This window comes from Portunus trituberculatus, chromosome 21 (assembly GCF_017591435.1).
Source record: "Portunus trituberculatus isolate SZX2019 chromosome 21, ASM1759143v1, whole genome shotgun sequence".
Lineage (NCBI taxonomy): Eukaryota > Metazoa > Arthropoda > Malacostraca > Decapoda > Portunidae > Portunus > Portunus trituberculatus.
The window spans coordinates 342,121-366,612 of NC_059275.1; the positions used below are offsets into that span (position 1 = coordinate 342,121).

At 39.2% G+C, this 24,492-nt stretch overlaps 1 protein-coding gene across 3 annotated transcripts; it reads right to left on the bottom strand.

The window, feature by feature from the left end:
- Window positions 1–27: 27 nt before the first annotated feature.
- On the bottom strand, window positions 28–21,726 carry LOC123506839 (PAN2-PAN3 deadenylation complex subunit pan3-like). 3 transcript variants are annotated; one of them, XM_045259188.1, is made up of 14 exons: window positions 21,576–21,726; window positions 18,995–19,143; window positions 17,709–17,867; window positions 14,536–14,628; window positions 13,555–14,125; window positions 13,086–13,189; window positions 12,594–12,759; window positions 10,797–10,988; window positions 6,770–6,990; window positions 6,335–6,537; window positions 4,708–4,836; window positions 4,455–4,533; window positions 3,968–4,051; window positions 28–3,700 (listed from the first exon to the last, which is right to left on the bottom strand). In XM_045259188.1, exons 2-14 carry the CDS (start codon window positions 19,121–19,123, stop codon window positions 3,572–3,574), a joined length of 2,259 nt encoding a protein of 752 aa, XP_045115123.1. In that variant the 5' UTR covers window positions 19,124–19,143; window positions 21,576–21,726; the 3' UTR covers window positions 28–3,571. The 3 variants fall into 3 exon arrangements, with proteins under 3 accessions (XP_045115123.1, XP_045115121.1, XP_045115122.1); XM_045259186.1 differs by lacking the exon at window positions 21,576–21,726 and adding an exon at window positions 21,187–21,560; XM_045259187.1 differs by lacking the exon at window positions 21,576–21,726 and adding an exon at window positions 21,187–21,559 and having other exon boundaries at window positions 10,806–10,988.
- Window positions 21,727–24,492: the final 2,766 nt, after the last annotated feature.

Here is a 24,492-nt window from a genome sequence, read left to right on the forward strand (position 1 = left end):
TCTTGACTCTTAGAGACCCTGGAGAGAGAGAGAGAGAGAGAGAGAGAGAGAGAGAGAGAGAGAGAGAGAGAGAGAGAGAGAGAGAGAGAGAGAGAGAGAGAGAGAGTAAATGCAATATTGCTTAATTTTGTGTACGTGTTTTCACTTATGCTTCTCTCCAAGGTTTCTACCAACACTCAGGGGAGCTCACAGACACCCTACAGTCTGCAACTCCCTCCTCACAGACCACAAAGGTGCAGAGACATTTATCTGGCACATTACAATATGTCATAAATCTTTTAAGCTCAGAAAAGTGCAAATCCTGCATAATGTAGGGAACCCATGAGGTCAGCCCTGATTCACCAGCCCTAGAGGTCAGGTGTAAAGCTTTTAACAACAGCTTGCAAAATATGGAATACAGTCTTGCACTTTCACCCTTACACTCTTACTTGTTAATATCATTCTTATTAGGTACATGGAGAGACACTAACAGTCTATCTATTGCATGACTGAATACTTTGACCGAACACATTTTTGATTGGGGAATAAATGGTAAAATACAGAAATGGTCCCACGTGAATGAGATAAAAAATATGCTTGTCATTTTTGTGCATAACATAATTACCTATGAATGCAGTGTAAAACTCAAAGCCGAGGTAGCTGTTGGTGGACTTTCTGACAGTACCCAGAAAACAAGTCTTTAGATATTTGTGAAGAACCCACTCATACTTATAGGGGAGGGGAGGGAAATGCCGCAACAATTGTCTGAGAATTACAATGGATGTGATAAAATTTGTACTCTTCGTTTGTGATCAATGATTGAAAAACTGATGAGGGATAATGGAGCAAATGAGTAAGGAGGCACATGACCTTTAGGTTTCTTTAACAGATATTATTACAACTAAAAACATTACCACTTAATAAGTTTCACCTGAGCCAATAAGCAATTTGAACCTTTGTCAACAGTGACCTGGTAAATGAGGCAATTTCATAAAATGTAGAGTATTATAATGGTTTGTTTGTTGTTAATCATCACATGAGGATTTCAAGGGGAAAATCTATAGAATTATATCATCCAACTTAAATGCAAACATGTTTAATTTCTTAAGGGTAGCAAACCATTTATATGACAAAAAAATATAAATATATGTATGTATACTACATATGAATCTTAAAATGCTTATTGTGGTGTGCAAACACTGAGCCACACACCCATATACATGTATGTGAAGAAACATATACTACATACATGTATACACTGGTGTGCAGACACAGAGTCCTACACACTCATATACACCCAAATATGCATGATTGCATGCATGCATGCAAATGCATGCGCATGCACGCACGCACACACGGACACACACACACACACACCACAATGGTTGTTATATCTTTATGATGCTACTAGTCACTTTTTTCCAAAATAATTGGAATATCACACTAAAACAGGTAAGCCTTAGTTTCTCACCCAGAAACCACAGTACAGTTCAAAAATATAAAGCATCAGTCTTTTCCACATCAGCCTTGGCAGGGATTGGAACTCAGTATGTTCTAGTCCACCTGCATGTTAGTGCACCACCACCACCACCACCACCACCACCACCACCACCACCACTACCACTACCAAAGTTGTCACCATTACATGTGGTCACTGATTTTCAATGGGGTATCACAAATTTCTGGTGTGACTCCACATTATCATGCCAGTACTGACGAGTCACAAACAAGTTGATCAGTCTGCCTCTTGTGTGTTTTCATTCAAGTAACATCTGGAAGGCAGCTGGCCTTGTATAGGAAGACACCTTTTACAAGTCAACTTTATAACAATATCAGCTTGCTGTCTTTACACCATAGAATAGTATACTAAACACTGGGCAGTTTAAGGATAACACAGCTGATATGTGGAGTGTCAACAATGTACATCGGACGTTGAACAGTTCACTCTGAGAACACTTGAGGTTGCATCATGGAGAGCTTTGTACAAGAGGTGCATGGATGGTTCACTTTTCGTAGTAAGCAAATGTCACACACTTAATATTAACTTCTTTACATCACTATACAACACCACTAACAATTTTTGAGCCACCTTCACTCATTTTTTGTATGTGCCTCAAAATGTCCCTCCAATTCATCCACAAGTTTTTAAGTAAAATAAAAACAGCCAACAATTAAAATGTGATATTACATAAATAAAAAAGTTTTTTTGCTCAGAACGACTGAACAAACAAATAAATAAAGTAAAACTTTTCAAATAAATATGGCAATTACTCATTATGTAAAAGTTGTCCAGCAATGATGCTAGCTTGTAACCCAGGCCTTCACACCTCACACAAGGCACCACCCAATCCAATCACCATGCAACATGTGGCTCAGTCAGGATTTCAAAGCCAATGAAAAAAAAATAAAAAATAAAAAATACATAAAAAAAAAAATTAAAAAATTAAATCCTCAATATCAGGTCATTATGGATACATTATTATAAAATCTGGACTCCTATTACTTCTAGGAATCTCTATTTAAAGTAAAACTAAAACTCACTACAAATACTAACTAAAGAAATACAAATTGTAAAAACAAACATTATTCAGTCCTTACTTGTTGTACAAAGAAGAAAAATATCAGGATATCATGACAAACACAGCTCATCTAATTTATAGGAATGCATCTTTCTTTTGATTCTGGATTTTGTTTTCAGTGATTAAAAGACTGTGTCCATCTTGTCTGGCATCATGAATCACATTCATCATCTCCGAGAGAGAGAGAGAGAGAGAGAGAGAGAGAGAGAGAGAGAGAGAGAGAGAGAGAGAGAGAGAGAGAGAGAGAGAGAGAGAGAGAACAGATCTTGTTGCAAATATGTCAGTGATACATATTTCTTTACAAGCAGGAGAATGAGAGTAGTAGTTTTGCTGATTCTTCAGAAAGCATTACTTGTTGATAGGATAATGAATCCTTGGCTGGATGATTTTGCAATGGCCAACAATTTTTGTTTCATAGAAGCATGATGCATTAGTAAGGTAAAGCAGTAACACATAGACATTGTAAATTAAAAGTGCATTCCAATAAAAAAGATGGTGTGTTAGGTGCAGTTATACAAGCTGTATCTTCCTTCATAAGCCACATGTGATGCTCCTTATCCTTAATACTCTGCCACATCTTTCACTCACCAAATGATACTTCTTATACCAACATAACATGTTCAACAAAAGGCAATGCAAAGAAAATTATACTGTTTAACCAGTGTAAAAGAACATGAAGCAAAAATAAAGTTATACCACAGAACAGTGTACTTCTTAGCAGTAGTGATGGATGAAACATTGGACCTGGTCTTGAATATAAAAACTGGTATCCTCTAATGGAGGGACCAAAGTTGGGTGAGTGTTTCAAGAACAAATTAAACACTAAGCCTAGGATACCTGCTGTCACACACTCTGAAGGATGTCTGGTCACAGCTTCGGCACGGAATGGAAGCTCTGGCCAAGCTGCCGAACAAAGAATATAGAAAAAGCATGGCAAACAACTTGTGGTAAGCTTTCTCCTCTGCCTGAATCAACACAGGCAGGCAAGGTGACAGCCAGTGTTATAGATGTTGCTAGGACAATGAGGTCTTGTGAGAGGAAGCAGCTTGCAGCAACTCAGTAAAGGAGCGCTCAAAGCACCTCTTCAGTTCACTATATGACGTTACCAAGATGTTTTGTTCATCATGTGACATGAGGCATATCTGAAAGTAAAATTAGAGTGAGCAGAAACGATACCACAAAACTGAAAGCGTTGGATATTACACTCATCCCATTTAATAAATATATGATGAAAGATTATATAAAAATAAAATGTCAGATAGAATGACAGGATAATAATATAATAGGATCACACAGATTGTATATATGTAAACAAGTAATATAGGAGGGAAAGAAAAAAAATAAAACAGTATAAATTGAAATTAATAAATAAAACAAGTCTGTATAGAGACTCAGTTATGAAGACTTACTTTGTCAGGAGAACCAGCATCCAACTTGTTAAGCACCATCACCACATGGGCCAAGTCCAGCCACGGTCGACCATCCTCGGTAGTCTGAACAGAGATAACCATTATTAACTTCTTACATGATACAAATTATGTTTCACATATACAGCAACACCAATACTTTAATATATGTAAAGGTGGTTGGTGATGGAAATGAAAGGTGTCACTATATAGTCTCTCACATCAAAATCAATATATCTTTTTCCTTTTATTATATTCAATAATTGTTTCAATTATCTTATCTTACATGACACAAATTATGTTTCACATATACTGCAACTTTAATATATGTAAAGGTGGTTGGTGATGGAAATGAAAGGTGTCACTATATAGTCTCTCACATCAAAATCAATATTTCTTTTTCCTTTTATCATATTCAATAATTGTTTCAATAACTGTAACATAGCTTTCTTTGATTCAGTGTGTAATAATTTGTTATACTGACACTCACCTGGTGAAAGACATAATCTCTGAAGAGCTTCAGCATGTACCTGTCCCCTGTTTCACTCCAGGAAGTGTCCATGTGCAGCCTGCAAGAGTCACAATAAATATGGCATTGAATCATGCAACAAAATATTTGCCTCTACCCATTCCTAAAGTCCAGATCTTACATCTATTCCAAACTTCTACACATTAGATGTTGTACATATCATTGAACATTGTTCTTGACAGCATCACTTCGAACAAAGGACAAGGGCACATACTGGTGTCGGTCAACAATGGTGTTGAGTTTTGTCAGGAGGCGGAAGAGGCGACTGTTGTGGACCTCCTTAGCAATCTCTGACTCATACACATCGGCACGCTGGGTGGCAGTCTCCAGGGCAGTGTAAAACCTAAGGAGAAAGTTACCAGCATAAGCTTCATGCACAAGATTAATTTGTAAGTTACACCTACTTCAACATAAGGGATCACTCTCTTAAAAGTGATAGTTTTCCTAATACAACATTATTAACACACAATAAATATTTTACATCTTGCAATCTATGGACATGATAATGGACAAGCCTCCCACTCACCAAACTCATCATGACAAGAGTGACAGAGAGAGAGAGAGAGAGAGAGAGAGAGAGAGAGAGAGAGAGAGAGAGAGAGAGAGAGAGAGAGAGAGAGAGAGAGAGAGAGAGAGAGAGGGGGGGGGCAAGGGACTCTATCTTGAATCTTTATCCTACAGTAAGAAAAGGCATGATATTTGCTGAGCTACTAAACTTTGTGGGATGTCACAGAGAAGACACAGTAGGCCACCCAAACCATCAGGCCTACAGTGAGTGAGTGAGAGGCAACACAATACAAGCAACCCCCGCTTAACGAAGGGGTTACATTCCTCAAAAAACCCTTCGTTAAGCAAATTTTCATTAAGCGAACCAATTGTAACACGTTTAACCCCTGACTTGAGCTTCCATTGAGAGTAAACAAAGCGAGAGTGCATCATAGTACAGTAAAAGGTTTAATGAAAGTAAAAATTATGAAGTTAAACATTTAAGGAGTTTAATTAAGTAACTTTATAATGTTGATGATCTTAAATTTATGAAGGGAGGGAGAGTGGAGCGGGAAATACGCTAGTTGGCAACCTGTGGAATGTAAACAGAGGGCGCATCATTGTACCGCAAACAAAACTTATGTACATTTCCACAAGGCTTTCCATTTTATCCATTGCAGAGTCACGAGTTCAGGTGGTTCTTTTAGCTTGCAAGGAAGATATGCTCTCACCAGCCTTCTTAATAGAGTCTGCTAACTTGAAAATAGTAGACAGTAGATGGAGTCAAGCCATGGTGGGAAGCAATGTTATTAGTTTTCTCGCCTCTCGAAGCTTCACTTCGAGAGTAACAGACTTCCTGGTCTTCTTAGCAACGCTAGGCGACATTGCAGGGCGTTTTGGTAGCATGTAGAATGAGGGAAGACAAGCTGCTGCTGACGCTGTTATTGTTTTGAACTAGGGGGAGTGAGTGGTGCGCGTTTTGTTCACGAGAGGTGCTGGTGTATTCAAAAACCTGTTGGCTTGCGTGATACAGCAGGGTTTTCAAACTTGAAAAAAATTACCTGGAAAAAATTTCGTTAAAGCAAGTTTGGTGTTCGTTAAACGAGCAGATGGTGGGTAAAGCAAAATTTCATTGTGTGAACTTTTGTTAAGCGGGGGTGACCTGTAGTAAGTGGGGAAATCAATGTACCTTTGTTCATGCTCAGTCAAAAAGACAAAAATCCTTTTGGGTGATCAGTTCCTGATAAGCAAGATTTAAATGTTGTTTGAAAACTTTCTTATGTAATATATCTAACAAAAATTAAAGTAGCCCCAACTCATTAACACTGGCAATTTAGAAAAGAATGTTGCTTTACCTTGCACCAATCATGGGCATAACATCGTTGATACTCTTGATGCGCTGGGAGGTGAGGAGACACACCACCAACATGGACAGGTCACGGGAGTATGAGCGGTTGATCAGTTCAATGGCAGTCTGGATGCTGTCTCGCTGCAGGGCCATGTAAGAATTGCATGCCAGGGCGACCATCAGGTTCCCAAGGCTCACCAAGTCATCTTGCTGTAAACAAAAGCCTATTCTCAATGAAATATGGCACTTTATGATTAGTGACAAATTTTAAACAACCCACAAGATAATGGGAAAGCAAAGCCAAATGCTTAGAATAGTGAAGACATTAGAGGTCTGAGATGTACAAGGATGAGCTATACTGGTAGTAACTAATGGAGTATGGCCATCAGATGGAGGAGTTTTAGATTAAACAGAACAAAAGTTGACAGCATCAATGACTTGCCTGATACTGTGGCATGTTGGCTAGAGGGTTGGCAGCATTTGGGTCAAAGTTCAACACATCATGGATGCCACAACAGTTTATTCTTATCCTGGATTTGTTGTCAGTGAGAAGGATCTTGGTGGGGTCAAGGGTGCGGCAGGCCAGACCCTGAGTGTGGATGGCTCGCAGTGCTCCAGTCAACTGGATGATGTAGTTCCATAAAGTAGATTCTGGCAGCAAACCTAGTGAGGAAACCATCCCTCAGTTAATGACTAAAGATACTAGTCAACCAAGGAAGAAATACAGATTATAGGTTTCCCTTGCTTTTTGACATCTCAGTATTCAATATTTCAGTTTTCCGATCATTATGAATTATGTCCACTCGCGTCTTTCGTTATCCAGGCTCGTGTATCCGATCATCAACCAATCACCAGAATGTAAACACATGCACCGTGGTCATAGTGCCACCCATCAAAACTCATTCCCAATAGATGTATGAACAGAATACAGTAATACTCCGCTTAATGAACAGGATAGGGGGTATCAAAGCTGTTCGTAGAGCGAAAATTCGTTAAGCAGATGTAATTTTTCCATAGGAAATAATGGAAATAAGGGAGGATGCGTTCTGGGCCGGTCCCCAACATACCACATGGGTAAAAAAAAAAAATAAAATAAAAAATAAAAAATAAAAAATTATATATATATATATATATATATATATATATATATATATATATATATATATATATATATATACGTTTGGCAGCAGATTGGGCCCCCGGTGCACCACTACTTTTATGATGTCATATGGATCATTGGAAGTTAGGGAAGCTACGTACAAATTCTCCCCACATTCTCCCATTCATGTCCACAAAACAACATTTCTATTAGCTTTTTACAAACCTTGCCCCCAAGAAAGGATTGTTTTGTAATGCATAAAGTGAAATCTTACATGGAATACCAAAAAATAAAGCAGAGATGAGATGAGCCACAGACGAAACGGGAGACTCGCGACGACTCGGCTGCTTCTTTTTCTTCTTGTGACCCTTTTAGCCTGCGTGTTGTCTTTCCCCATGATATTTGTTTCCACTCCTCTATTGCATGCTATAATGGATATCATATCTTAGTATTCATACACGCTCATGCCACGAGGACCCTTTTAGCCTGCGTGTTGTCTTTCCCCATGATATTTGTTTCCACTCCTCTATTGCATGCTATAATGGATATCATATCTTAGTATTCATACACGCTCATGCCACGAGGATAACCTCGACTCCGTGGCACTGAGTGATAGTAAATTATTAATGAAATACAGTAAGGTCCCGGGTTACATCGGTCTCGAGTTACGTCAAACTCGCACTTACGTCAGTCCACTATAAGGCAATTTAAGATTTAAAAAAATGAAAATTTATAAATCGTAAAGCGTGGGGTTTATTGTTATTGTTGGCCGCCAGGCGTCACTACTGGTTATCCGCCACACCGCCCACCTCACGCTTGAATACAATAACACTCTACGTACCTCAGTTCCACCACACCATCGCCCCTGGCAAGAGTGTTCCTACATCTGCATTTGCTGACTATCTTAGTATCTTGCTCAATGGCACCAAAAAGAAAACTCCTGAGTGACAGCAGTGATGCTAAGAAAAGGAAAACCATTACGCTACAAGAAAAAGTGGACATAATTAAAAGACATGAAAAGAGAGGCAGCAGCTGTGTGTAAGGGAGTGAAGAAGAAAATGGGAAGCCCGTTACCATGACAACGGGGAGGTTGACGACCTTGAGGGCTCGCGCACCTATCACAACAATAACAACTCCGGAGCCTTTGTCTGGGCCACACGACACTTGCAGCTCACTTGCACCGTCTGCGCCTGTCTGCTGATCCCTATTGCCCTTTCCTATTGCATTTCCTGCTCCGCTGCCCACGCTTCTACTCCCACCGCACTGCACTACGCTCCCAGCTGTCCACCCTGGGCGTCACAACATTCAACCTGCCCACCCCTCCTGGCGGCCTCAGGCATCCACCCCTCTGGCAACATGCAGTCCTTCGCGTTTGCGGCCCTAATCAACAACAAAAACAAGCTTGTGTTTCATATTCCTACATACTTATAAATAATATAACAATATAACCTTTTACTTATATAACGCTTCTACTCCTACCGCACTCCACAAAGCTCCCAGCTGTCCACCCTGGGCGTCACAACATTCGACCTGCCCACCCTCCTGGCGGCCTCAGGCCGCCCCTCTCGGCAACCTGCAGTCCTTCGTCATGCCCTAATCAATATATTCCTACAAAGTTGTAAATAATATACCAGTATAACAATATAACCTTTTACTTACCTGAATAACCATAAAAAATGATTGGTTGAAAACTTGATAATATGCTTTGAAAGTACAAAAACTCGAGTTACATACAAAATCGACTTACGTCATGTTTCAGGAACGTAACTTGGGACATAACTTGGGACCTTACTGTACTGCGGTATTTCATTAGTAATTCACTATCACTCAGTGCCACGGAGTCGAGGTTATTCTCATGGCATGAACATATATGAATACTAAGATATGATATCCATTATAGCAGGCAATAGAGGAGTGAAAACATAAACACCATGATGAAAGTAACACGCAAGGAAAAGGGTCACAAGAAAAAGAAGAAAAAGAAGAAGCGGCCGTGTGGCGGCGAGTCTCCCGCTTCGTCTGTGGCTCATCTCATCTCTGCTTTATTTTTTGGTATTCCATGTAAGATTTCACTTTATGCATTACAAAACTGTCCTTTCTTGGGGGCAAGGTTCGTAAAAAGCTAATAGAAATGTTGTATAGTGAACATAAATGCATTATATAAGACAGTAACACCACCTGGAGAGGTGGTGTTCCCAGCAACCTCAGAGCAACCTGATAGCAACCTTGTCACCGTCCCTCCACGCATTCATGGATGCCATTTCGCTGCCAGAGGTTGCTCTGACGTTGATAAAGAATCTTGGATCCAGCTCCAGGAGAGCTAGAGACAGAGGTGGGGAGCCAGGCAATCACAGCGAAACTACCGCGTTCGGTCCCTCACTCGGCAAATTCAAACCCAGAAAATTTGCTAAAACGGATGTGGTTGTACATTATGCGGATTTTTGGTCTAACTTTATATAGTACGTTAAACTGGAAATTTGTTAAACGAACGTTCATTAAGCGGAGTATTACTGTACTGCTCTTTTTTCTGCTTGTCTTTTGTTTGTCCTCTACAGGAGCTGCCAATCCAAAGGCCTAGCTCTAAAGCAATCTTGAGCCATCTGTAGCATCAAGATCCAGATCAGTTATTAGATGTGTTCAGTTGTCAGTGCTGTTCTGCTAAAAATCACTTCATTGTGATACAAGTGTGATGTTTTCCAAGCAACCTGCAACACCTAGTGGTAGTGAATTGAAGTCCAAAAGACCAAGGAAAAACTTATCTTTAAAGAAAAAAAGCTTGAAATTGTTAAACACCATGAGGGAGGTAGGGAGCCAATTTCAACGCCAGAACCCTGCAGTTGCATCAATCCACTATCTCTACTATGTTCAAACAAGCAGAAAGTGTGACGAAAGACGGTGAGAGAGCTACTATATTAATGGCAAAGACACTAACAATGAAAGAGCCAATAATGTAGGAAATACAGAGACTCTTAACGTTATGGTCTTGCCAAGTGGCACCTGCTAACTAAAAACTAAGCTCAAATTTCTCCCCTTGCCAGTGGATATAGGCTTATAGGGGAGACCACTGTATAAAAAAAATAATAGGCCTATAACACTACCTCTTTGGGTGGCATGGAAAAGTATTCCCTATCTCTCAATACAAGCTAGGCAAGGTTACGCCCCCATTAAATTAAATCTTATTGAACCATAAGTTCACTCTTCGATCGTTCGTTATTCTATCTGGTTTTCAGGAACATAACCCAATCGCAAAATAAGGGAAACTGTATATGAGAAAAGCAAAAAAAGCAAACAAGGACATTATCAATTATACACTTCTAACTTCTAATATTAAATTAAATAAAGCAGAAAACATAATGGGGTACTTCACAACCTGTCTCACCATTGCCGGAGTTGTGACGGTGTGACTTGTGGATGCCCCGAGCCGAGGACTCAGTGGCCCCATTACCTGGCAGGGGAGTGGCCAGTGCCTCCCAGCCATTGGAGCCAAGCATGCTGGAGGAGGAGAAGTGGCGGGCAGCGAGGGTTTCCGCACCAGCGTGATAGTCGTACACAAACACAATTGCTGTGGAAGATAAAAGCTAAAATAAATGATAATTTTATACTACTACATTCACTCCCAAAGCCACATTTGTTAATCATCAAATAAAGGTAATATAAGACTTAATTTTCTATACCACTATAGTCCGACTCAAATATGAAGGCCGCTGAGGGGGGAGACCTAACGGGGATTCCCCAGCTGCGGCATCGCTAAACGTCACAGTCCCAATTATAGAATTAACACTGAAGTGTGGAGATACACACATCTCTCCCACTCTCTCTCTCTCTCTCTCTCTCTGGCTTGTTACTACTTCCTCTTGTTTCTTATTACTATATAGTTCTCTCATGCTTGTGTGTGTGTGTGTGTGTGTGTGTGTGTGTGTGTGTGTGTGTGTGTGTGTGTGTGTGTGTGTGTGTAATCCTGCTTGCGCGAGTCTTTCAACAGTTTACGTATTGGTTTTCATGTAACACACACACACACACACACACACACACACACACACACTCTCTCTCTCTCTCTCTCTCTCTCTCTAAAATAGACAAGTAGACATGTATCTTTTTTGTTGTTTTATTTTACTCTTTTTCCACACCACCCATGAGGTAAGAGTTAAGGTTTTTGAGGTTTTACCCTGTAGGCATAATCCTCTCTCAGCTATTTAATCAGACAGTTCTTCGTCAGAAGTGTCCTCCACATTGATAATAAAAGAATCCTCTAAACAGAACTTGTTGACGCTGTAAATAATTAATTTCTCTCAACTATGAAGGTTGCGATGGCGAGTAGCGCGAATGAGATATTCACCTTCCATTCTGAGCGACAGGGAGGGGAGGAGTGACTCGATTTGACCTGGGGATTATCAGCGGTCAGGGAGGTTGACCTCACCCATGTCCAACCTTGAAAAGTAGCAACGCTGGAGAGCAGTGGTGCTACATTTTGTGGTATCTATACAAAATCATTCTTCATTACACTAAAACAATATTCAAAGCTCTCTATACATCCTTAGTAAAAATTTAGAGGAATACACTTTTATGACGGTTCATTAAGATGTAAGTTAATAATGAGATTGAAACATGTGCTACGATGCCTGGCGACGCCGCAGCAGGGGAATCCCCATTAGGTCTCCCCCTTCAGCGGCCTTCATATTTGAGTCGGACTATACCTCTAATAACATAAAAGAATCCCTTAAATCATAAAAGTTAATTTTAATTTTCATTTGATACCATCTCTTTAAAATGGCTGAAGACTATAAAGAATTGTATTCAATATTTTTTGTACTTTTTATAGGCTTCCATACTGCTCTGTGTACAACTCAGCAAGTTTGTAAAATCACCTGATTCCCTTTAGGCTTCAGCTACACACCTTCACTGCTTTATATACAACTGAAGTCAATGAAGCTGAAGCAGTTACGTGTATTTTCAGAAAATGTTCATTTAACCCATCTTTTATCTATACATTTATCTATCTCCTATATCCAACAACTCATTGAAAACCAAAGCTTTACCAAGTATGAGTATAAATAGTCAGCATTTCCTAGAGAAAAGCTGTCCAGTATATCACTGCACAAACTTTGCTGAGTTCCAAGACAGATAATTATGATAACAGTAAAGGCAGTCACAAGATAAGAAGCCTTACAGTTATCACCAAAGGCTTTGGTGGTGAAGACCTCCCTCAGCTGAGTCACACTGGAATGTTGCAGTTTCTTCCACATGTCCACTAACTGGGTGACCTTCACATTGTTAAGACGGTAGCCATGAATGCGATACAGACAATACCGCAGGCCTGTCTTGATGTTGGTGGCCTGTAATGGAATAAAAAAAAATTATCAGATAGACACTCATATATGTGCAATGTCTGCAATAAAATCTATATGAAAAAACTTCTATGCACAAAAGTATGTATAGATTTATCTTGTGCATTGAGCATCTCATTGGTGTGTGGGAGTCACTGCACCAGATGACAATCATGTAACCTACTATATTTACCAGCAAATCATCGAAAATTGAAGTGATCCATAGGCATGAGAGAAGGACTGTGTGGTTGCCTAGTTCATGATAACTCCCTTACATCAACAAGTAATCAACTCCCTTGACCAATAGCTCAGCCAGTACAATATAAAACACAAACCTTGTACACTGAGGTAGCATAGCCAAATATGGAGGATTTGTTGACGTTGTGCTGCGGTTCCAAGGGAACCAGCTCGTGGTACATGTCTACTTCCTGCGGCAAGTCTGTATCACAAGGAGAAATATTATATTAAACTCTATACATATGACAGTCAATTTTCACCTATAGCAGCTTTGTGACAGTCTCTATCAAACACTTGATTGATATATGTAAGGCAACAGTAAAGTTTCACCAACATCCCTAAAAGAAGATGACCAGGACTCAGGAAAATCAAACAATCACCAGCAGAATAATGTTAGCCATATCTATTTAAAGGCATTTGATGACAGTAATCAAATCAGTCATAAATAAAATGGATGAGGGAACAATCACTCATCCTAAGAGACAAAGAAAGCACACATTACCAAGATAGACTTACAGGTACTGGATAAAAAAGGAAGATAACTTACTAACACAGACACTTGCTCACCTGGGAACTGCTCATGGTCCACATGGGCCAGGGTTAGGGCATGTTTCTCTAGCAGGTGCTGGCGCAATTCGTCACCCATGAAGAAGTGCGGGGCATTGGCTGGTGCTCGAAGGTGGTGGACATGGGCTGGGGTCGGTGGCAGGACGTGGTAGGGAGGAAATACCAGGGTTGGCTGAGGTGCTGCAGTGAAGGGAGATGGTGATGCAGTGGCTCCGGTGTTGGCAAAAGGTGGCTGGTCTTGGGCAGTGAAGAAGTAGGTAGTGCCTCCCACATTTTCTTGGTAGGTGGGTAAGTTTGAAGCACTGCCATTGTCTTCCTGTCCTCCAGCATTGGGGGAAGTACATCTTCCTCTGCTGGGGGAATCTTGAGGGGATATTGGCCTTTGAGGGGAAGCAACAGATGCTGCTGGTGAAGAGCGTGTCATGGAGGTGAAGCCCAGAGAAGAGGGTGTGGTCAGGCTGGGTGAACCAAGTCCAGAAAATGAGTGGAAGGAGGGAGTAGATGCAGAGTGGGCCAAGCCTCCATTACCACCCGAGCCTGGGATGAACTCAGTGATGTTGTTTACTGATGGCTGGTGGGAAGGAAACGTAAGGTGATGTTACTATTGTGTTGCTCATTAATATATAGCTTTATATTGTTTATAAATGTTTTACTTATCCTTACACATTTTCGAGATTTAAGATACTATACAGCTGTTGCTAAAATTTACACAAGATTTTCTGGGACAATCCTAATTTACTGATATCTTAAAGGGAGACTTTCAAGACAGTTCTAGTGTCAGTGATAGCAAATTACCTGCAAGCTACACTACATTAAAGAAAAAAAAATGGTGAAAAAAATAACACATCACGAAAAGGTGTAGTGAAGCAGATGGCAATTGTGATGTAATATGATATGAGTGACTACTTGAAGTAAAACTGATGTATCCAGCCTGTCATCACTACTCAGGAGCAGATACAAGCAATGTTGATCATCACTTACCACCACTTGTGCTCTGACTCCACAGGACATAGATCTCTCCTCTCCAACCAGCTCTCTTCTCCTCACTTGCACAGTATTCTGGTGTTCCTCCCACTGCAAGTAAAAGAGCTGTGAGAAGCAGATGCATAGTGTGTAGCACATTGCTTTACTCTGTTAACGACAGCTAGAGACACGAGCCCCTCCTCCTAGATGGAGCATGCCACAGTATCAATGTTCTGGCCTGCTACTGGCTGGTTGTGTTATTGTGCTTCATTGTTTCTTTAGCAACACACAAACTGTTTCCTTTGACTAAATGAAACACAAACTTTACTGTCTTCACACTAATGTCTTATCAATTGTAAACAAAAGTAAGTCAGTAGCGCTTGATGAGAACAAGACATAGTGTGTGAAGAATATAGGCTTGCAAATTTGTGTGAACGAGAGAACAATGATAATAATAAAAAAAAGAATATATATATGTATATATATGTGTATATATATATATATATATATATATATATATATATATATATATATATATATATATATATATATATATATATATATATATATATATATATGTGTGTGTGTGTGTGTGTGTGTACATATATATATATATATATATATATATATATATATATATATATAGAGAGAGAGAGAGAGAGAGAGAGAGAGAGAGAGAGAGAGAGAGAGAGAGAGAGAGAGAGAGAGAGAGAGAGAGAGAGAGAGAGAGAGAGAGAGAGAGAGAGAGAGAGAGAGAGGGGGGGGGTTTATTGCACTAAGCAATGTTTCACTGTGACATCTGGCATCATCAGGCTATAAGAAATATTGTATTCTTAACAGCTAAATGTTGCTCAGCTTAATAAACCTCCAGTCAGTATGGTGTTTTTTGGGATACCTCAACAAATTATTTCAAGTCTCTACATGAAAGGAAAAAAGAAAGAAAGAAAGAAAGAAAGGCTAGAGGAGAAGTGTTTGTAGTATGGAGTCAGAATAGCAGTACCAGATAGCAGCAACCTGCATTTTGTTATTCTTGAAATAACAATGAAAAAGCAACAATGACTGACAAAATTTATCTGGTCTGACCAAAGATGGTAACCAAATCTATATTTCATTCAAGTTGTACATGGTAGCCAGCCAGCTTGTTGTGTGAGAAGCAAAGCAATGCTTGTCCCCATGGGAAAAGGACAGAGAAGTAAATGGTGAATAAAGATGTACAAATAAAACCAAGGCAAAGAGATGTGTGAAGAGCTTGGTTGCAACACATCATATAAGAAGAAAACTATACAAATCTGGTATTCTTCCCAAAATAAGCAGTCAACTATGCAAATCCACCACAACATAACACTGCTCTGCTTGATGCATCATATAAGAAGGAAAACTATACAAATCTGGTATTCTTCCCAAAATAAGCAGTCAACTATGCAAATCCACCACAACATAACACTGCTCTGCTTGATGCATCATATAAGAAGGAAAACTATACAAATCTGGTATTCTTCCCAAAATAAGCAGTCAACTATGCAAATCCACCACAACATAACACTGCTCTGCTTGATGCCTCTGCCAGACTGCCAGAAGACAAATGTGATCAATCATGGCTGCTCTGCAAGCTACTGCGCACGCACACACACACACACACAAAGAGACAAACAGACAGACAGACTGGTATCACTAACTCGTGTAATATGCAAGATGTGTGAAAGAGTAATAAAGAAACAATGGATCAAGTTTCTTGAAGACAACAAATTATAATCAAATAGTAAATTTGGTTTTGGAAAAGGTCGGTCGTGTGTAACAAATTTACTGAGTTTCTACTCTAGAATAGTTGATAGAGTACAAGAGAGAGAGGATTAACTGTATTTATTTGGATTTTAAAAAAGGCGTTTGATAAAGTACCACATGAAAGATTACTGTGGAAGTTAGAGGAGAAGGGTGGCTTAAAAGGAAGCACATTGAGATGGATTGAAAAATATTTGAGGGGGAGAGAAATAAGGACGGTAGTTAAAGATATGAAGTCCAAGTGGAGAGCAGTAGAAAGCGGAGTGCCACAGGGGTCAGTATTGGCGCTAATACTTTTTCTCATATATATGTATAAATGACATGCCAGAGGAAGTGAACAGCAACATAAATCTGTTTGTGGACAATGCAAAACTGTGCAGAGTTATAAAGCAAAAAGAGGATTGTGAAATACTGCAGGAAGACCTAAATAAGATCTGGAAATGGAGTAAACAGTAGGAGATGGAATTCAATGTGGACAAAAGTCATGTCATGGAAATGGGAAAAAGTGAAAGACGACCAGTGGGAATCTATAAGATGGGAGATGGAGTAGAACTAGAGAAAGTAAAAAAAGGAAAAGGACTTGGGAGTGACGATGGAAGAAAACAATCAACCGGTAAGCCATATTGATAGAATTTTCAGAGACATATAATTTGCTAAGGAATATTGGATTAGCATTTCACTACATGGACAAAGAAATGATGAAGAAATTGATAAGTACTATAATAAGACCCAGATTGGAATATGCAGGAGTTGTGTGGACCCCCATAAAAAGAAACACATAAGGAAGTTGGAGAGACTACAAAAAATGGTTACAAGAATGGTTTCAGAATTTGAAGGGATGACATATGAGGAGAGACTAAAGGCTATGGATCTACCAACCCTGGACCAAAGAAGGGAGAGAGGGGATCTGATACAAGTTTATAAATTGATTAATGGAATGGATCAATTGGATGAGAAACTGATCCTGAAAGAAGAATATGACATTCGAAGCACAAGATCGCATAGTAAAAAACTGAGGGAGGGAAGATGTCTGAGAGATGTTAAAAAATATAGTTTCCCACAAAGATGTGTTAAGACTTGGAACAGTTTGAGTGAAGAAGTGGTGTCAGCAAAGAAAAATTGGATAAGTGTAGATATGGAGACAGGGCCCTGTAAAACTACAACTAGGTAAATACACACACACACACAAAAAAAAAAAAAATAATAATAATAATAATAATAATAATAAAAATAAATAAATAAATAAATAAATAAAAAATAAAAAAAATAAAAAAAAATAAGAAAGCAGCAAGGGACCATCAGGCCTACAAGTGGCAGTCACTGTAAACATGGGGCAGTCCCTGTATGCCTTGCTACCTGTTACCATAATGGTACTAATAGAAATAGCAGTTTTGTCACTAGACTGAACTCACCATGTTCACTTTCCGTGCTCCTACACCATCGAGACTCAGGGCCGCCACACTCTTAGTGAGGGACTGCTGCTGCTGCTGCTGCTGTTGTTGTTGTTGTTGCTGTTGTTGCTGCTGCTGCTGTTGTTCTGCTTGCTGAGGGGCTGACAATTGCTGGCGATTCTGTACAGGAAAAAAGTTTTTCAAATTTCACTACACTAAAGAACAAATGTGGCACAGTATGTGAGACAACCTACACAACCCTAGTTTTGAGATGATTACAGTTAAAGTTCACCACTGATTACTACTAGGAAAATGGTCAAAATGTATTACTATTATGCATCAAATGAAAAGTCTAGGGTAGTTCTGTCATACCATGTGGTTTTCAATAATTCCTTTTTTATTTTTGGTTGCAGTCGCAAATTTTATTCACTCCCTACTCCACAATTTCATTTAACATGATACCAGAGGTGTCATGTTAAAAAATGTGTTAGGGTTGACTTTCATCCTTTATATTGACTTGAGACATTTAAGTTCATTATCTAGAAAATGTCTTTATATTTCTGACAACCCCATAGTAAGGGTTGACTGGGGATTTATTCCCCATCATCCCTAATCATGAACAAGGCTGGTAGTCACAGTAGTGTTGGAATATACTATTGATGACAGGCACTTGGTAGTCTTCTTTCCTCTTTTGCTGGGGTTCATCACTCCAGATATTTACATCATTATCAGGTTGAAGCACAACAGGGGCAGGGGAGTCAACAGGTTCATCACTGGATGAAGACATGCTTTTAGAAACAACAAAAATGTGCTGAAAATCAGAATCAGGAGAGTAGCATGAGTGGTGAAGGCAGAGGTTAGTATGGCAATGATGCATCACATGTGGTGGGAGAATGACATCAATAACGCACCACACTGGGCTGTGATTGGCCCAGCATGCTGGCACAGCTAAATGCCCCATTTTCATTGAGCCATGCACATCCCAGCATACTTGAGGCTTGTCCCTCTCTAGCAAACAGGAGTGAGAGTTAGTCTGATCCACACTGCAGCCCAAATCAGGTCATTTTAGGCCTTAGTTTAACCATCAGGATAGTTGGCTTTTCTCTGCCTGACCTTCCGACATGATAATTACACTCTTTAACAACAAGTTCCTGCCTATAACTCAAAACCTCCAGATTTGAGGGTTATCCCTCTTCGCATACTGTGCTTCAAATATGATATTTTTTAAAATTTTGCTCCCCTTTAAATGACCTGGTTCTACATCACCTTGACATATTACTAAATACTCCCAAGACCTGGAAACTCACACTGATATATGTAGCGAGCTTTGATTCCTGCGGGAGACCATTGACTTGACTGGTGACTGGAGGTGCGGGCGCAGTGGCTGGCTGAGGCTGCTGGGGCAGGGCCAAATTCAGGAAGAGAGGGTGGTCCATGCCGCAGACTCTCACACTCACTGCACAAGTAAAACAACTAATATCAACCAAAGAAAACTACATAATTTCATAAGGACTATCATAAGTTTTTTGTTACTTAAAATTACATGATATTCAAAGCTAGTGTTTTCACTCTTCAAAATGTGCATTACAACATTTCAAATTCCAACAATGTAGAATGCATGTTTTTTTTCTTTCTAAAGCAAAAAATAATGATGCTTTTTGGTAATTTTTTGCTTGTGTATTTATGAATGTGTGAAGAGTCAAAGTATTTTTTTTCCATCACCACAGACAAAGCAAATAAGTAGCAATATCTGAGGTAAGCATTGAATTCAATTATATAAAGAGGGCTTTTTAGAGAGTGAACACCAGTCTAAAGCCACCCTAAGCTCTATGAATACTGTATCATACTAGCTGCTCTAAATGGTGTCTTCCTCTTGTATAGTAACCAACCTTCATATTAAATTTTCCTAACACAAATTTTAGAAACTTGTAAGCAATAAGGAGACTTGGGTTTGATTAAATGCTGAATAAGGCTGTGCACTTCTTTTTCTCATTACTAACTACACAATTCTGAATTGGCCCATTTCTCTTAGTCATCATTTAGATTAGCATTTGTCAAGGAAACTGTGGATAACATATGGTATAGCAGGTATTGCAGTGAAATACAGGTTACTTAGCACCTATGAAGCATAGGCAAACATGGAACCTGAAAAGTTTGTGGTGTACATGGCAATTAGAGAGAGAGAGAGAGAGAGAGAGAGAGAGAGAGAGAGAGAGAGAGAGAGAGAGAGAGAGAGAGAGAGAGAGAGAGAGAGAGAGAGTGATGATAATGAGAAACTTGAATGCACAATTCTAGGTGAGCAAATGGCAAGATCCTCCACAAATTTGTGAACTGTGAAAGAGATAGCCTTAGAAAATTCTGAATGAGACCCTGGTAGAAGGAAGAGTGACTTGATGTGCTATGAACCAGGAGCCAGCAATTGACTATATGTTACTGTATGGGAGAATAAGAGCTAAGGGCAATAAGATTATGGTGAATTAAATTATTGAAAGGAAGATGGAAGTAAATTATACTTAGGTTTTGCAGGCACAGTAAAGAAAGATTATGATATGGTGAACAGAGAAAGGCTAGCTAGTTGCAGAAAAGATTGCACTAAGTGGAAAAGCAGTTAAATAGCTAAATACAGACTAGGAAGTATACAAACATGCTGAGTGAAGAGTAAGAAAGGACAAATAGGTATATTGTTACCAATGCTTTATAGCTTGTATGCAAAGGCATTAACAGCCAGAAAAAAAGAAAAAAAAAACAGGCTAGTGTGGTAGTTAATGAGATAAGCGTGCTCTCATATGAAGATATAGGGGTTATAAGTAAATCAGCACACAAACTCCAAAATTTGTTACTTGTTATAGATGGGTATGGAAGATATTTTGGAGTGAGGCTCAGCAATAAGAAAAGCAAGGTAATGATAGTAAACAGATCAGAGAATGAAAGATATTCAGTGTGGAGAATGGGAGAGTTGTAACAGACAGGTGAATACAAGTACCTACAAATGAGGATGACTCTAAGAGGTCCAAGAGAAATGTGGTGTTATACATGTGGTCTGTTTTCTGTTTGCCATTTTTCTTTTTCCCTACAGGTGCCAATACAAAGGCCTGGCTCAGGAATGATCTTAAACCAACTGTGCCATCATGAAAAAAAGGAAAGAAAAAAAAAAAAAAAAAAAATGGTTGGCCTTGATTGACCTTTCACTACAATATTTCTAGACTCTTTTGTTGCAATAATACATTTTGTTTCTTGTTTTAAAGATAATGATTTAAACAGCTATATGTGGCAACTATGTCAAGTTAAACAAAGCAATAAAAAAATGTGTCTATGGTGTCAATGACAGATATCAACCACTGATATGATTTTGCTATCCAGAAAACAATTTTGTTCGCCAGGCATTTTTGGGAAAACGATTTAGGCGGTTGTATGTGGTAAATATGTTAACTTGAATAAAAAAAAAAAAATACCTATGATAGTAATGGCATACAACAGTCACAAACACGACTTTGCTTACCAGAAAAATACACTTTTGTCCAGCAAGTAAAACGGAAACAAATCTTTACAACACCACTTTGGGTTCCTAACATGATTTACTTAACAGTCAAACCGAAATTTGCAACCGCGGCCCTGACAGTGACAGGGAGTGATGTGGGTAGCTCAACCCTGTCACCCAGCACGTCTCATCCCTGTCCCTCACCCACACCACACTCCCCACACGTCACCCCAACGGCAGGGGACCCGGATACCCATACAGGGGCAAGGAATACGAGCCGAGGAGAGCAAGCAGGGGCAATTATCAAAATCAAAATCAGCTGTTCCCCAATGTAGCACAGGGCTGGTTGAGGCACTTCCCTGGCCTTCCACTGGCACTGAACCTCCTGAACACACGCCTGGTACACTCACACAGGCTTGCACTATCACACACAGTCCTCCATGGGCATGTAATGAAGGTGAGAGTACTGTAAACACATCGGGCTGCTGCGGAGAGGCGAGGAGGAACGGCTGGCAACACACGTACTAACACACGAGCATCACCATCTCCACCACGCCAAGCTCCCTACACGCTCCGACTCTCTTCCTGCATTCTCAGACTCCCTCTCGTTTTCTCACGATCCTACTTCGACTATAGACTTTTTGGCAGGAAGATGACTGTAAACAAAATGCAAACTGTGGATTGTGGTGGTCGGAAAACAGAGTAAAGGAGGTTTTCTTTGTTTTTAATTTTGTTTTATATGAGGTTTCTGTGAGCGGTCCTCCTCAGATTCCGTCTCTTGGTTCAGTATCTGTGGGTCTCTCGGCAACAATCCACTTTTCCAGTGTATTCTCTAGTAAATGTCAAGTGTGGAGTATAAAGGAGAGTATTTTAAACTTGAGAAGTGGTTATGACGTATCTCATGCGTATGCAATGTACTTATTGGTAGTAATATAAAGATATAGAGTTCTACTACTAGGACGCAATGTAAAAAAAGATAAATAAATAAATATATATATATATATATATATATATATATATATATATATATATATATATATATATCTGTGTGTATATATATATATATATATATATATATATATATATATATATATATATATATATATATATATATATATAGACTAAGCAACAATTTAACGATAAAATATAATGTTGAGGATTATGTAACTTTTTCTTGCTTGTTTGAAGGAGATGTGGGGTGTAAATGATAATAGATTACACATAATATGGGGCAGCCAAGGTCTTCTTACCTGCCTCTTGATTAATTGTACCTTTGTCTGATAAGGTTGAGTTATTCTGCTTGTCTTTATAAGGTCCTGAATGCAATGGAGCTCAGTGTTGGGATCGCGCCTATCCCTCCAGTAAATATGTATACACTTACTATTAGCCACAGTCTGCAATACACGCTATTTTGATATTCCTTTACGGTGGATCTCAACTATATGAAATGATTATAAACATATCCAGCATTATCCCAGACACTACTACGAGACTATAAACGTACATGCACGTATTTTGTGGTGGATCCAGACGATCAATGATCATTGACAATAGCTTACAGTGATTTCTACAGCTACCAATACAATTGGAACTGCAGGATCTCTTAACAAAAATAGAAATATGTTGCCGCTTCCTTCATAATATCACACATCACCACAATCATTTGAAAACAAAACATCATTATTTTGAACACAAGTTGTGGCGGTCACCAAAAAATATTTCCTATTAAATGGGGTCAGTTTACAGTTAAGTACGAACTCGACTACACTAACGGGAAAATAACTCAATGAAAATAAATAACAATTAAATGAAATAAAATACGTACAATTCTGCTACGAACTAACATATCTCGCCGATACCTACGGTAAAACCAACATTTTGAAAAGAAATAAGTATTAACACACAATCAGGAAAATAACGAAAGTACCTTACATATATTAATAAGTAAATAAAACAACTCTTACCAGAATTTCCGGATATAACGCTTTTAGACAGCGGCAGCACGGGTCAATTCAACGAGTGTGTTACTGCAGTCTGGCTTGTTCGCACAGAATTAGGTCTGTGTGCTGTGGACAGTGCGTTGGTGACTTGTGAACACTCCAAACACAGGAGAACTGAGGATCTAGCCATGGGACAGGTTATAATAAGCTAGGTCAGGTCAACTAATTCCTCCCCCGCCCAGCGCACGGGTTGGCTAATAAGCGGTGGCCAGGGGCGGGGCTGCAGGAGTGAGGCATCTCTTAGTTGGTCACTTCCCCAGGCTAATCCCTAATCCCTTCATCAGTGTCATTTTCTTGACTTGTGTTTGGTGGGCGAAGGCCCGCAGAAAATATGGGATTTTAGGTTTCCAATCAGATGAGGGCTTACAAACTGAAAGAAAGCAGACGTTTTATAATTCGGATTTTTTTTTATCCCGGGAATATTATGTTAAAAAGAATATTTGGGAAATATTTGTAAAAATCCGCGAGTTTTTAGAGGCGATGCGTGAGACTGAAATGGAGGTAAAATGCGTAAGTCTTATGGTTGATTCGTGAGAGTTAACAAGTATGCTCTTAATGTGTAGCCCCTGTTCACCTAGCAACAAGTAGGTACGGGATGATTGTGGCCTCGCTTTCCCGGTGTGTGGAGTGTGGTGTGGTCTCAGTCCTACCTGAAGATTGGTCTATGAGCTCTGAGCTCGCTCAGTAATGGGGAAGGCTGACAGAGTGACCAGCAGACGACCGTTAAAACACACACACACCACGGGTTCAGATTCTTCCTCAGTATTTGTGGCTGGGCAAGACACGCGTAAAAGGTGGAACAAATTACAACATAAATGCCGCAGCCTTTACACTGAGTCTAGCCATGCCACAGCTAATGATGAATCGCCATATAGGCCTACTATGCATCTATAGCTCACTGGTATAGCTACAGTGAAGGCATCAAAACAATTTCAAAAGAGAAAATGACTTGTTAAATACAAAGAGAATATATTAAAGAAAATATTAAATGCATACCTAACGATCGCATTAATGATGTATGTTTATGGAATGATCTTATGCCCGTATATACGATATATATATATATATATATATATATATATATATATATATATATATATATATATATATATATATATATATATATATATATATATATATATATATATATATATATATGGGGCTAGAAAACAAGGATAGCAGCAGGACTTCAATTTCTTAATTTATTCTCGACGTTTCGCCTTAACATAGAAAGCATATTCACGATTTACAAAAGTTTTATTAAACTAAATAACCATATAAAAAAGGTAAGTCTTACGCTGACTTTATAAAAATAAATAGATAAAAG